Source organism: Mizuhopecten yessoensis, unplaced genomic scaffold (genome assembly GCF_002113885.1).
Source record: "Mizuhopecten yessoensis strain PY_sf001 unplaced genomic scaffold, ASM211388v2 scaffold6169, whole genome shotgun sequence".
Classification (NCBI taxonomy): domain Eukaryota; kingdom Metazoa; phylum Mollusca; class Bivalvia; order Pectinida; family Pectinidae; genus Mizuhopecten; species Mizuhopecten yessoensis.
In genome coordinates, this window is record NW_018406415.1 from 2,284,124 (window position 1) to 2,298,710 (window position 14,587).

Here is a 14,587-nt window from a genome sequence, read left to right on the forward strand (position 1 = left end):
CATTAATTTATATTTTGAAGCATTTTTCTCTCCAATTTTTCTGACTTTTTAAACCTGAAACACTATCACAACTTCCTATATAATGTTAACAGTATCTGATAATTTAATTAAAGCAAAATGGAAATTTTGGAATATTTTAACTTTCAGAGCAAGCAATCTTCACAGCTGAAGGATAAAAATGAACAACAAAATGTGTGCAATTTTCTTAACATCTTTTCCATCATTATCAAAATATCTTAAGATACCAAAGCATCTAACGGATAGAAAATGAAAGAAAAGTGTATCTCAGCCTCCCAATATGCCTGTGTGTAATTACTCAAGACCCATCTATTTAACACTTGGTTCGGACCGCAGACTGCCAATGTTTCCAATATGGCAACCTCTGGCATTTACGTCCCCTGTATAGGGCAATCAATAATTGTGCCCAAGCTTGGAGACCGAAATTACTTTATTTTTTCGTAAGCTCCACGATTCATAGCATGCTACAGGTCCTCCATCCCTCAAACGACTGCTTCCTATTGACTAATTCAATAACAAGCTCGGCACATCGTACACAAACTGAGCAGCTCGCCAAGTCCATCGTATTACTCCTGTTCGGTATATTATACACATATATATACCCATATAGTGTGTATTAGGCTAAAATGATTGCCCTAAATATCATACAGGTACAGGTTTCTCAAAGTCAGAAATAATCAAGCTGCATATTATATATATTGATATCAGTTTACCCGGTAACTCACTCAATTTATATATTATTTGAAAAGTCTAGCTGATAGTCAGTTGGACTTGAAAACTTGTCATTATACATATATTAGCAAGGAACGTTATAGGGAATTTTGACACTGTGAAACGGTAGCATTTAGAGTTCATTTCTGACGCGAATCTCAACTGGGGTACCAAACAATTTATTTGTAATTTTAAATTATCAGCTAGAAAAACATACTACATACCTGGTGAAATTATCTACAGATTAAGATATTTATATAAACAAGTAATAGCCAGCATCAATTAATGACGAATTGGAATAGGTAAATGAACTGCATCTTGAAACCTTGCAGTTCTAAATTCAGTTCTACACTCTGTTTCAACTGCATTGGAAAAGTTGAAACAGAGTGTAGAACTGAATTTAGAACTGCAAGGTAGTGAGTCTACTTGTCGAGGTTCCCTCCAACTCTCCTCACATCGCTTCAATATAGGTCAATATTCGCAGTACTTATGTTCAGGAAAGCTAGCTCATATGACTGAGAATCCTCGTTTTTTTGTCAGCGTTGATTAAACTATTTGATGTTTAGAAACACGTGTTGCAAGTACGTCATGTTAGTCGACTTCAGCATTCCATTTATAGTTATCAATTTGCAGTTAAGTGGTGACGTAGTACAAGAGAGATCAATATTTACATATGTTTATTTCAGTATTTATGCAACATCGCAACAAAAATCAGTTATTAATAAAATTATCTCATCAGGATATCACGACATTAGTATGTCATTAGTATAATTGTACCTGGACGGTATATCACGAACCAGATCACCTGTGCTGAAAAATGCCAATTATAACCACAAACATGATGGTAACATAAATAGCACATAAATACACTGTTGGTCAGTAGGTCAGGGTTCAGATCATGTGAATGTCGGATTGGCACACACAAATATATAGTCCAGGTGAAGGAAATTGACACATTCTGTCACATGCCTGTCATGATCAGTCGCAACACTAATGAGGGGTCGTTTTAGTCATATTTCAGATAAATAAATGACAATCTACTGTATGGATGTGGCTGACCTTAAATCTCCTAGGAATGAATACTACCCGCCAGTGTAGGTGGCCTTAGGGCTGCAACAATACGCATACCTCACGACACAATACGTATTGCAGTACGATGCTTACGATACGATATGTATCACGATCTGTTTAATAGGTAAACTTCATAATGATTGTTTGCAGGATTTTATCAAGTTTTGTCATAGTGAACATTATCAAAATATAATATTGTATAATATGACTGCACAGTGGACCGTACCTTTATACCAAGGAATCAAAAGGTATAAGTACACTTTTTTTAAATGTTTAGTAAAAATCGATTGATCATTTAAGTAGTTAGTGTATCACGATACAGGCAAACAAAACAAGTCAATACCATAAACAAGAAAGTATCGCGATAGGATATATCGTTGCAGCACTAGCTAGTTGGCCTATCTGCTGGACCAGGTTAGGTTTTTACAATGAAGAGTAGCAGTACTACACCATCCCATTTCTGCAGGCCTCCGAAACCTATTTTTTAGTTGATTTATTTTTTTACATTTCTTATCTACATGTATTTTTATAATTAAGGGATCCCTGTCCCACTGCAGTGTGGTTTTCCCTATAAACATTATCCTCCTATTAACTTCCATGGATAATACTGTGGTACAGTAGGCTAGGCGACTTCCGTTGACCCGGTAGCTCAATCGGTTAGAGCCATATAGTATATGACAATCAGTACACTCAGAACATTGTTGTTGATATATATTTTATTTATTTGATGTATATTATTTTTCATAAAAGTCGGACAAGGTATGGTCATCTTTTCTGAAATGATTTATTTATCAAAGTTAAATTCCAGCCAGAAAAATCAATTTCCAATACTCAGTTACAGCTTTTGGCAGTGGTACGGGGATCCTTAAGGGTAAATAACAATTAATGTAATCATTGCATTGTGACAAAAGTAAACTGAAATAGGAAGATAATGGTAACTGGTTTTTACTTGTTTTTGCTTGAAAAAATAAACAAGAGGCTTATAGGGCCTGTATCACTCACATGCTTGTTTAATTATCTGAAACTGAGCCTTCAGGGGAGCAATACACTCTAGATCTCCACCTGCATGTAACTCATTCACCACTGAAGACACATTTGGACTCTTCCAATTCAAAGGTTGGAATAGTTCATTATGAAATTTTAGGGGTGAATGAGTTAAAGCAATTGATTCCAAGGTCCAAAGGACTAAGATAGTTTTTAATCAAAGAAATTTACCTTGATTGTTGTATATATATTTGTGTACATGGGTATAGGTGAGAATGTCAATTGTTTCCATGTCATGACCCTGGGACCAAGTCCCCAGGGATAGGGCAAGACTCCTGAGCTAATCCTGGAAGCATGATTATGTTTATCTCTTCACCCTTAGCAAACAGTTATATGATAACAGTCAGGATTTGAGCTAATGACTAAGTTAACAGGGGCAGGCCATGACCCTGGCGCCAACGCTGGTAGCATGATGGTGTTCATCTTTCATTCATGTCCAGCAATTGTATATTGTTTGGGGTGGGGATCGTGACCATTCCATGTTATATTTTATGACCCAGGTATCTAAGTCCAAGGGAAGACTATTAATAGAAGTATGTTTCTCATTCATTAATTGAAATTAACCGAAATACATGTAAAAGAAGGTTTGAAATTCAAAAAATATATACATTTCATTACAAAACCATGATAATTGATATATAAATATGCTATATCAACCTTGCCTACAATAAACAAACAATTTTGACTCAAAAATTCTCCAGGTGTGAATCAACCTAGCTGCTGTATGTACATGTCTTTCAGTTGTACCTGTCCCTTGAAATATTCAAATTTAATGCTGACTGTTAAACTCATTCACCCCTGAAGTTTCATAATGAACTATTCCAACCTTTGAATTGGAAGAGTTCAAATGCGTCTTCAGGGGTGAATGAGTTAATAGTGTGATTTTCTGTACCATGTTTTAATTTGTATCATGTCAAAACTATTTGCATCAAGCTTGTAGTTAAAATCAAAACCACAGCTGCCGTGTTCCGTCACATGTGGTTTATCAACCGAGTCTGACAAAGGTTTGGTTACACCTGCTGCATGGTTAATAATTGCAGGTTTACATGTATATATATAAACAAATCAGTAACTCCTCGTCCAAAACTTCGATTCTTTTTAGTGACATGGGACATTCTTCCGTTGCAATTAAAACAAATCCATGATTAACATTAAAAGAAGGGCTTCAGATTTTTCTCCTATTTTTTAATGCTTAAATGATTGGATTAACGACCCTGGTTTCACTCTGTGATTTAGCCTGGAGATAAAACGACAGCTGCACATATGTTCAATTTCAAAATGGCGATTTGTAATATTGCTATGTAGCATATAATAATGACTTTCATAAATTTAGACAACTTATTATCAGTTTATTGTAGTAACCAGACTTTTCAGCATTTTTTATTTCCAGTACTGAGCTTTGACAACAAAACTTTAAAGGAAAGGTCCGTTTGACACATGTTTTGACATCAAAGTTTTACTTTCTACACAAACAACGTACGTATTAAACGTGTCACAACGTTTCAAGCCCGACCGGTCCCTTTGTCAACCTATGACTGAGTGCACTTTGACATCACACATTTCCAAACTGATGAATCTTATTGAAGATAGGTTTCGACTTCCCAAAATTCAAGGAAAATTCTAAATGACTATGGAAATCGTTAAATGTCAAGGGTCACCTGAAAGCTAAACACCATGAAACTAAAATTTGATGTTAAAGTACATGGCCAGTGTGTTTCAAGTCAACCAATTATGTCCACTATTATTTCATTCCTCACCACATGCGAACACTGATTTTTTTTCCATTAAGTTAGGAAGAGGCCTTTTTGTCTCATTTTGGGAGGAAAATATATCAATCGGGAAAGAATTTTTTAGGAGTAGACTGCAACCTTTTGGAATAAGGCATGATGGGAAATAATTCATTGAGAAAAGGGACCATTATAGGCCCCAAAAATCCCCCCAAAAAAAACCTGGTATAGCATCACTAGTGCATTGAACCTGTTGTGTTTTTAAGTCACAATTTTTCATACATACAAGGACCTCGAGGAGACCATCAAAAATCTGCCTAGGTCAGTGTTTTTTTTAAATCGAAGGAATGAAAAATCAGTTTCTAGTCACGTTAGAAAGGAAGCTGCTGAAAACAGATTGATGAGGAAAAGTTATCAGCAGGTTTTGACGTCAGATAAGACAGGCGGTCATGATCAGTTCCATATAGGACTCGATGAAATTTCTTGTTGGGAAGGGGATTAAGGGGGGAGATAACCCAAATGCTAGGGGGTGGAGTAATAAAAACAATAATTTGAGGTTCTTATATACCGCTTTATCACAACCTAGTTTGTAGGTCGTCTCAAAGCGGTTCACAAATTATTATCCGTGGTTATAGGGCCTTTCAACCAGCCAATAAATTTCTCAACTCCCTGGGGAGCATACAGTCGAAGCACTGCCCAACCACGTACTCATTTACACTGCTGAGTAGAATAGAACAAGCGGAGTAAAGTATCTTGCTAAAAGATACAACACATTGCCGTGCCGTGGCGCGAACTCGCAACCCTTCGGTCACGAGCCTGGCGTTCTACCTCTGGACTACTGTGTATCCAACCCAGTTATGCAGGGGAAAAAACTTTGGCCCTCAAGCCTCAAATAGGAGTAATTTCAGCTGATTCAATTTATGATACCTACCAATAGAACTTCTGAAACACTTATCATTATTGTGCATGTAAGTAGGACATGACAGGGCAAATCCCGTATTTGACATAATGAAGACACTGTGCAAGAGTAAATATGAACTGGGGCACTTATATTTCGGCACTTTTCCTCGAACAACATACATTGTATTTTGACAATTTTTCCACTGTTGATTTCCCCATTAATAAACTGATTTATTATTCTAAAAGATTGCATTTGCTACTGTTTCAGCAGATAATTTTTCATTGCAGTGTTGCTTTCATTAAAAACACCTGTGCACAGTGCCAATTTGGTCCCTTTAATAATTTAATTCACCAAAAAACAAAATAGAAGAAATCTAGAAATTCTAAAAATCCACAATGAAAAATAAAATCACAAATTGTTCCAATTTAGATTTGTGTTATGTTTTTAAAATCCTGAAGGGGTGACCTTATTACTTCAAAAACGGTATTACCAAAAATGTCCCCAAAATAAATATTTATAATATCTGGACATCTGCTACATACCTTTGAATTTAGATATTTTTCAAACACTTCGGTGGCCTTGGTAGGTCTTTTTTCATCTGGTGCAACTTCATAATCATTCTATTGAATAAAAGAAAAAAAAAATTGTGAATAAGTACATGTAAAAGAATATTAATTTAGTGACGAATCTGTTTCGGGACTTCCGTGCAGCATTGAAATTGAGTTTACTGACTCCTGACTGGAGAGGCATTGTAAACAATTCCCATTATCCACACATGGATTTTACAACAGGACTGATTTATTGGTTAATACAAAAGTCATGACATTTGGTTGAACTTTGACCATATATATCATAAATATATGTATACATGTATATGTTGTTGTTATTTGAACTCTTGACTGCTTATAATATATATATAACGTACCATATTCGCCGTAATTAACGCACATGGCGCTTAAAAATTAACTATATATATGCAGGACAGCTTATTAGGATGATAACATGCGAGTTATAAATAAAACAAGTTCTGCAGCTTCACCCGTTGCTACAGTATAACAGAAGGACCTTATATATAACTCCTCCCTAAAAACGGGGAGTGGCACTAATTATGGCAATTATATCCTTATAAACAGCTGGGTATTTGAGTGGGTAACAGGCTAAGTCCCTGTGTGTTTAGTTATAAAGTCGCCTGCTTCACCAACATTCCTTAATTTATGGCTTTCCATAGGGAAACAGAAATCTTTCTTGTAATTCAGTGGTGTCTTCCTACATGGAATATCTCATTCACCCCTGAAATTTCGTAATGAACTATTCCAACCTTTGATTTGGAAGAGTTCAAATGTGTCTTCAGGGGTGAATGATCAGTTTAAGGGAACGTTTGTTCAACTCTAGGGGACTGTACATTTCTGGGACATTACCATTGGACCTGCATTGTCAGTGTTAGAGAGACTCACTAAACTTATTTTGCATGTTGGCTTTTCAGACTACAAAGTAAAAACTACATTTAACTGTGGTACCCTAAAGAACATCATATTGATTGTTTGTAGAACAGTTACAATTCCACTTGGCTAGTAATTTTTACATCAAAATATACACATTTACATAAAACTGTTAAAAGTTGATGTATAATGTGTTTAGATTAGGCAAGACCAAAAAATATGTGCATTTCCTGTAACATGTTGGGAAAAAATAGGGAAGGTAAATAAAATTTTATTTTAACAAATAATTAATATAGTTTATATAGGAGATTGATCGCATCTCGACTAACAGCGCTTCTTTGAAAATTGACTTTAAAGGTTTAGGGTAGGCACAAGGGTAGATAGGGTTACCAGAAACACCCAAATCTTTTTTGTTTGGCCTTAAAGGATATTCAGCAGATACATTTAATTTAACAAAACTTTTTTCCCCCTCATAAATGTAGTTCCCCAGGTTTTGTATGACTTTGTGATCATGCATAGTTTGATTTTCCCTTTGTAGTCGGAAAATTTACCTTTTATCAAGCTTCTCAAAAATTAGATATTGATTTATTTAATGATTAATGACATAAGATGTGTTTCATAAGGAATATATTTTCAGCCAAATGAGTCACGATGTTATGTTTTTTCGTTATAACACATGATACTTAAACATTTTTGCTATTATTCCGGCCTAATGAGCCCATGACAATACCACTGTGTTAACAATCTATCCGTTGTCTTTATACTGCGGACCATGCTCGAGTTGGCTTAATATAGGATCTATTGACATTCATGACCCTCAAAAAATGACAGATCAAATCAACATGCGTGATAAATGTACCGCTTGGGACCATATACACCATAAAAACAAATTTTAGATTTAAATGAATAAAAAAAAAAAAATCCATCTTTCAAGACTTATAAATTTACAAATATGTTTAATTAAGGTAATGTTTTTATACTCTTTCAACAAGAGCTTGATAAATTAAAATGTTTTGACGCCACTCAATCTTAATTGAATTACAACATCAAAAACGGAATAACCCAAACAGTTGCCAATATTTTTTTATTCCAGTTGACCTCATCATATATAGGTATATATATACACGTGTATACCTCTGACCCCAAAATTCTCCCATAAACGGTCAGACTGACATCAAACACCCGTGACACAAAGCTGGGAACCAGAATATATTTCCTTTGCTTCATATTTTGAAGAAGAAAAAATGGCTTCCATGAACGCAAATGTGTCAAGTGTTGGGAGATCTAGACAAGGAGGTGGATTATCAGAACAATTTCGTAAAGGAACCAGTTTATTCTCATTTTTGTAAGTATTGTCAAGGACCTGTTAATAACTGCCAACTTGTGATCAGCCTATGTTTTAGGGAACATATTTCTATACAAAAGGGTCCCAAGTAATTCAGCTGTGTCTGATCACAACCTAGCCACCTATGCTGGGAGCGAAGTTGTCGGCATGATTTACCTCTGCTTTGCTGTGATATGCAAAAATTATTTTGACTCAGATATAAATGGTTTGTTTGTTTGGAGTTTTTTGGGGGTTTTTTGGGGTGGGGGTCATTGTTTTTGTTTGAAACATTGACCAATTGACCAAACAAAATAATTTCCTCCATAATATTAATTTAACCAATATGTTATTTGTGATGTCGTAACAATATCTGTGTAATTACATGCCGTGTCATTCTGATTCTACCTTTGATTGGTTAAATTCATACCTAATAACTAATCGTGGCGATTTTAATTCAGCATTAAATGGTTTATCGAGTTATAAGAGTAAAGCTTAAAACGTATCAACTTAAAATTCTGTAAAACAAAACATGAAATGTCCCTATCGCGATGTAAGATTTATTTCATTGTTTGACAATATTTCATGAGGACCCTGGCAGGAGAATTTTGTTAATTAAATGTCAGATTTGAGATTTCCGTGTTGTAATTAAAGGAAGTCAGGCATGATATATTTGTCCTGATACTTTCACGATTTTCAACATTTTCGCTATATATATAACTATTTTTGGCTTTCAATCTTGTACAATAAATCCACTAGACTGACTACCAGCCCCCAAATTTTTATGAACTACATTTTAGTTCTAGCTTATTTCCCCTTAGTTTAGAATCAAACATCCTAGTCATCAAAATTATTAAGAGTTAAAAAAATAAATAATCATTCAATATTCTAGAGACGGAGGCCAGTTTGTGACTCCACTAGGTTCGTACTATTTGACATTTTACAGATCAGTCTTTTCACAGAAAATGTAATGTCTGCTCCTTGGTACAATTGATAGTATGATACATGGTTTTTTTTCAAAATGAATTAAAATTATACATGTATATATATTGCAGTTGCATTTCTGAACACAGTCTAAGTATACAGCACTGTTAAAGTAAAGCTTATACTACAGTTGTGGGATCGCACGATGTGTGCATTAACGATGTGTGCACGAAGTGCGAACGATAAACAAATGGACGATCGTTGCTTGCGCACATTTGTGCGGACAATCGACGAACGTTGTGCGATAACAATCGTGGTTGGTGTAAATTGAGGAATGGCTTAATAACAAATACGGTTTCCTGTTTAAACATGTAAACTTGATTTTTTAGTATTTTTTCTATATTCAAGCTACATCTTTAAGCTGAACCCTCTGTCTATACTTTCTTAAATTTAGAAATGGTGATATCTGTATTTTTTAAAGGACCTTTATAGACACATGTAAAATTACAACACAGTCTCGGCAACACAGGTAAACATAGCCACTTTGTACCTGGACCGTAGTTTCCCCCCACCCGGGGCACTTACGTAACTCGCCAAGGTGTGAAAACCAGGTGAAGAGGAGCTATAGACCAAAACGAATGTAAATAACAAATATTAAACGTCCAGTTGTGTTTTCATAACGGTCAAACGGTATCAAATATCAGCTCTGTGTGTCAGACAAAAACCAGGTAAAACTCTGGTCACTCTTCAAATTGTTATTTACCTGTTCTGTTACCGAGGACCCAAACCAATTCTTGACAGTCTAATGGTCACTGTATACTGTGTTACACGCATTGTAAAATTATATATAATCTAAATTATAGAGATGAGATAATTACAGTAATCTATACAATGTACATTATTGCATATGAGCCTTCCGTATTATTTTCATTTCGTAATATTGATCAACAAATTGTACCAAATCGCACAGTTGTGCGGAGAGAAGCGCACAACGGGGCGAACAATTGTTAAATCGCACAGTTGTGCGCACATGATGTGTGGACGATGTGCGGACGGTCTGTGAACGATGCATGCACGGTGTGCTTTTGGTGCGTTGTGCGGTCACACAAATGTACTATAGCTATTGTATCATAATATTTCAGATCTATTTCATAAAATGTATGTTTGTATTGAAGGAAGCTTGTTACAAATTAACAGGAGTTCATTTAAACAGTTCATTTAATTCCATGAGATATAATTGGCACAAGTTTGTACTTGTCCGAATATTTTTGGCTCGGGTTCCTAGTTTTAAAATTACAAATCTATTCTCTTCCTGACCAATAAAAAATTCATCATTTTGTGAACTTATTAAAATAAGTTCAATCGTTTCTTTTGAGATTTCAATTCCACCGAAATTAATTTTTTAACAAATATCATTTTTGTTACATTGTCCGGTTTATAAATCAACCTTTAACTTCAATGTTGGCATACATGCAAAGGATTTACTTTCGTTTTAAAATTGTTAATTGGCTACTTCCTCATAAGTCTTCATAAGTCACTGAAACATCACATAAATAAGGTTTTCAATCATCCCATATTTCCAGAGAAGAAATCACTTGAGCAGTATTGCCGAATTACCATTTTTAGCTGCTCCTGGAACCCCTTCAGGGGTAATCTCCTCTATTTACAAATGTAGAATCCCATCACCTGCAAATGCTTTCTACCAAATATGGTTGATATCCATCTCCTTGTTTCAGTGGGAAAAACTCTGTATATATGTTAGGTAGATTTTAGTATTTAATGTTTTGTATGTTTTCTCACTGAAACTTGTCATCATGACATAGATTATGCTTGGCTGCAGTCAGTGCAATTTCTTATATAAATTCTTAACAATACATGCTACAAATAACATACAACAAATTGAAATATTTGATTTACCACTATTGTGAAATTTTAGGACGAGGAAGAAAGATGGGAAGAGAAAGTCTGATCCTGTCAAGGTACAACGAGAGCGTGTGCGACAATTCAGTGTTTGGTTTCAAGAACGTGAGAAGGCGAAGGATCGTGAATATCTACAACGGCGGAGGAAACGTGAAGACAAGAGAGAGGAGGCCAAAAAACTGACAGGGCAGTTACGATTCTTGTATGTCCCAACAAGCTTTCTTCTCTTTACAGGGACCCTACTCCTTGTAATGAGTATTGTCCCAGGAATTGGGTCTAACACCATCTTCTGGAAGAAGCGTGAAATATTCCACGTTGTTGGTCCAGTCATCTTGGGCTTTGGAATAATAATGTTGATGGTTACAGAAGCAATACTAAGCCATCGAAAATCCCATTTGGCCAGATTACACCGCATGGATGACTTAAAATGCGAAGAGCGAAGGATGGCTATTTCCCAGGAGCCGTGCAAACATCAACAAAAACTTCTCGACACATATTTCAAGTCTGATAGAAAATGTGCATGTCGTTTTGACCTGGTCATCGGAAAAAAGAAACCGATGGTTTCTGTGGAGACCCAGACAGATGACATACTATTAGTGGAGTTCGTTCAGAAGACGCATGGCCGAGGTTCATTCCGGAAACCCAAACATAAGTTGTGTAAGATGGAGTCCGTAGACAGTGCGGCATACAGCATGGAGTCCTCTGCTACATGTTTCACTGACCTGTATGATGCTGATGAAGAAGAGGATGTTCAGTCGATCTTGGAGGAAGAAGGTTGTCCTCTCATATTGGATGCTAACAGGCAACTTTCCGATATTGGCTTCGTACCAGTCGTCCCCAAGATATCACACCAAACGGTGGGGCCAGTAACCAATGGCATTCCTTCTATAGTCTCACCATTGCCTTCCAATAATATTCATGAATTTCAACCTTATAAGCTGCACACCCAGCCAATTAAACATTTTGAAAATGTGATTACGGATCAAAGTCTGTCAATACCGTGTGAACCATTCCGTGACCGTGCTAATTCGGAAGGTCTCATTAATCAATCATTTCAGCGTGGCATTTCCATAGATATCAGTGATAGTGAGTCAGAATCTGTATTTCCTCCTCCGCAACAGCCCAATCACGCTGAAAGGCATCTTCAGATTCCAAAGCCATCGACCTTGAATAATTCTGTGCCAAACCTAGCCAACACCGCAGTCACTAGTCCCCTCCTGTGTGTTGACCTAGATACAGCTACTGGAAGGTCTAGCTGGACCACCTTCGAGTAGGAGACACCGGAGCAGCTTACATTTATACTGAAGATATATGTAATGGCCACTTTCAGTATTACGGACAATGATATTTTTGAGTGAAAACATCCTTTGAATATAAATATATATATATATATGAAGGTGATCTTTCATGAGAGCAGCGATATGTCTTCCAAGAGCAAAGACTCTGTTTTCCTGGAAAGGTGTACACCATCGACAGTCATCCATATTTGTGAACATCTTTGCATGGTGATAATGTGTGTTATGCATGTCTTTTTCTTGGAAGTCTTGAAATATTTACATGCATATGGTAATACATGTACAGTATTTATCATCTGGACGAAAAAATAATCATTCCCTCACTCAGAGTTAAAACTTTGGGATAGACATTTAAGAATCTTACCCCAATTGTTGAGTCTTAATATAACCCCAAAGTGGAAAAAGATTCCATTATATTGCATAGCTAGGTCTATTGCAGTATGTAAAGTATGCAGATGGATTTTCAAAAACATCTCTCATTCTTGAAATTTGTTCAACATGCAATTCTGAAAAGTACTGAACATCCGGGTGGAGTGCCAATTTACAGTGAAGGTAAAGGGTACCCCTGTGCAGAACATTCAACTTGAAATATTCTCCTATGAATAGAATATGAATCAACCTAATGGAGCTTTATCTGGCTTACAGTTACTTCCCTTTGCAATATATTCATCTTTCATTTTGATACTATGCATATAACAATTCCCAGATAACACTGGTAAAAGATCTGCAGAGGCAGTTCCTAACTCTGATTCCTCTAATTTCCAATTTTCTATTTTACCAGTTTACCCAACTATTATTCTATAAAATGCATCCAAAGGTGTTTTATATATAGTATCTTTTGAAAAATATTTTAACACACTCACCCCTGAAATTTCATAATGAACTATTCCAACCTTTGAATTAGAAGAGTTCAAATGTAACTTCAGGGGTAAAAGAGCTAAAAACATTTTTATCATAATTGTGCCTGTGGGTAACAACATGTTTTAACATAAAGATATTTTTATCTTAAGTTGTCTTTCTGAAGATGCATACATGTTCACCTTACAAACTTATATTATCATCAAAACATGAAAAGCTGTAGTTGTAATCTAGCTGTCATTATTATATCATTTCAGACAAGTTTCAAACCAAAATGGAAACACTTCCTTTTTTTTCCCATTGAAAATATCTGACAAATATAATAACCTTATCGATTTCACAGAGAAAGAAGATATATTTCATGCGGAAAGAGATTTTTTCAAATAAAATGTTATAATTATCTCATTCAAAACTCATCATCATCCAGCTGGTTATACAAACAGAAACGTTTTTTGTCGACATTACAGTGTATAGATCTGTACATGTGTATAATCTGGCATGTTTAGTCTTGCAGAGGCTCTGCTTCTTGCCGTCATATCTTTCATACACTTAATTTTTTGTCCTATACCATACTTGTGTGCCAAGAATAAATATTTCTAACTCTGTGCAGCAATTTTTTTAATGACTTTTTTGTAACAGTAACCATTGATAAAACTTGGAGCTTAATATAAAATATGAAAAGGTTTGAGTTTGTATGTATAACTATCAATTTAACAGCTCCTTCTGTAGATAGGGACGTAGACTTGGGAAAGCCTGCATCTATCGTTAGGTGATTTACGTCAAAGCCACCATAGACGAGAGCATCAACATTATAATATAAGAAAGTCCAGGACAAAATACAGGTTTCCAATTGATACAGGTTTTGGTCGAGCAACAGCAGGACTTTGGTGGAGATAATACAGTTTCAGTATAAGTAGAAGCAAACAATATTATAACACCTCCTGAAAAAATATTCCCGCAACCTTATATAATTTATTGTGTTCTCCATTAGTGGATGGGATACATATCTGAGTCTTTAACAAACCATTTGGATTGAAATGTCTCGCCTGTGCCCGCTTTGACCATCAATACACATGTCAAGTTTGGTTGGGATAGCACTTACAGTTTCAGAGAAACTAAGTTATACACATAATTTTGAAATATGTTTATTTTCAAATTCATAAAACAGAACAATAACAGCGAATAAACATTTTCAAGACAACTAACAACCATTTAAGTATTACTATTTATATTAAGGCTACCCACACCACTACCAAAAACTCTCAGTGTGTTTGTATTGGAAACTGTTCTATTCCAGCATGACTATATATATTAAATGCAGTCGACCCTTGTTATCTTGAACTCTTTTAACTCGAAGA

General features: G+C 35.5%; 2 protein-coding genes across 2 annotated transcripts in view; one reads left to right on the plus strand and one right to left on the minus strand.

The window, feature by feature from the left end:
- LOC110451725 (G protein-coupled receptor kinase 5-like) overlaps positions 1-14,587 on the minus strand; it is a 52,568-nt gene that overhangs the window by 24,758 nt on the left and 13,223 nt on the right. The window contains exon 4 of the mRNA XM_021499876.1: positions 6,015-6,092. Coding sequence (XP_021355551.1) covers positions 6,015-6,092 — 78 coding nt within the window. The remainder of the gene's footprint in view (positions 1-6,014; positions 6,093-14,587) is intronic.
- LOC110451726 lies at positions 8,078-13,222 on the plus strand. The gene is made up of 2 exons (XM_021499877.1): positions 8,078-8,256; positions 11,093-13,222. The coding sequence occupies exons 1-2, from the start codon at positions 8,156-8,158 to the stop codon at positions 12,348-12,350; spliced, it is 1,359 nt and encodes a 452-aa protein (XP_021355552.1). The 5' UTR covers positions 8,078-8,155; the 3' UTR covers positions 12,351-13,222.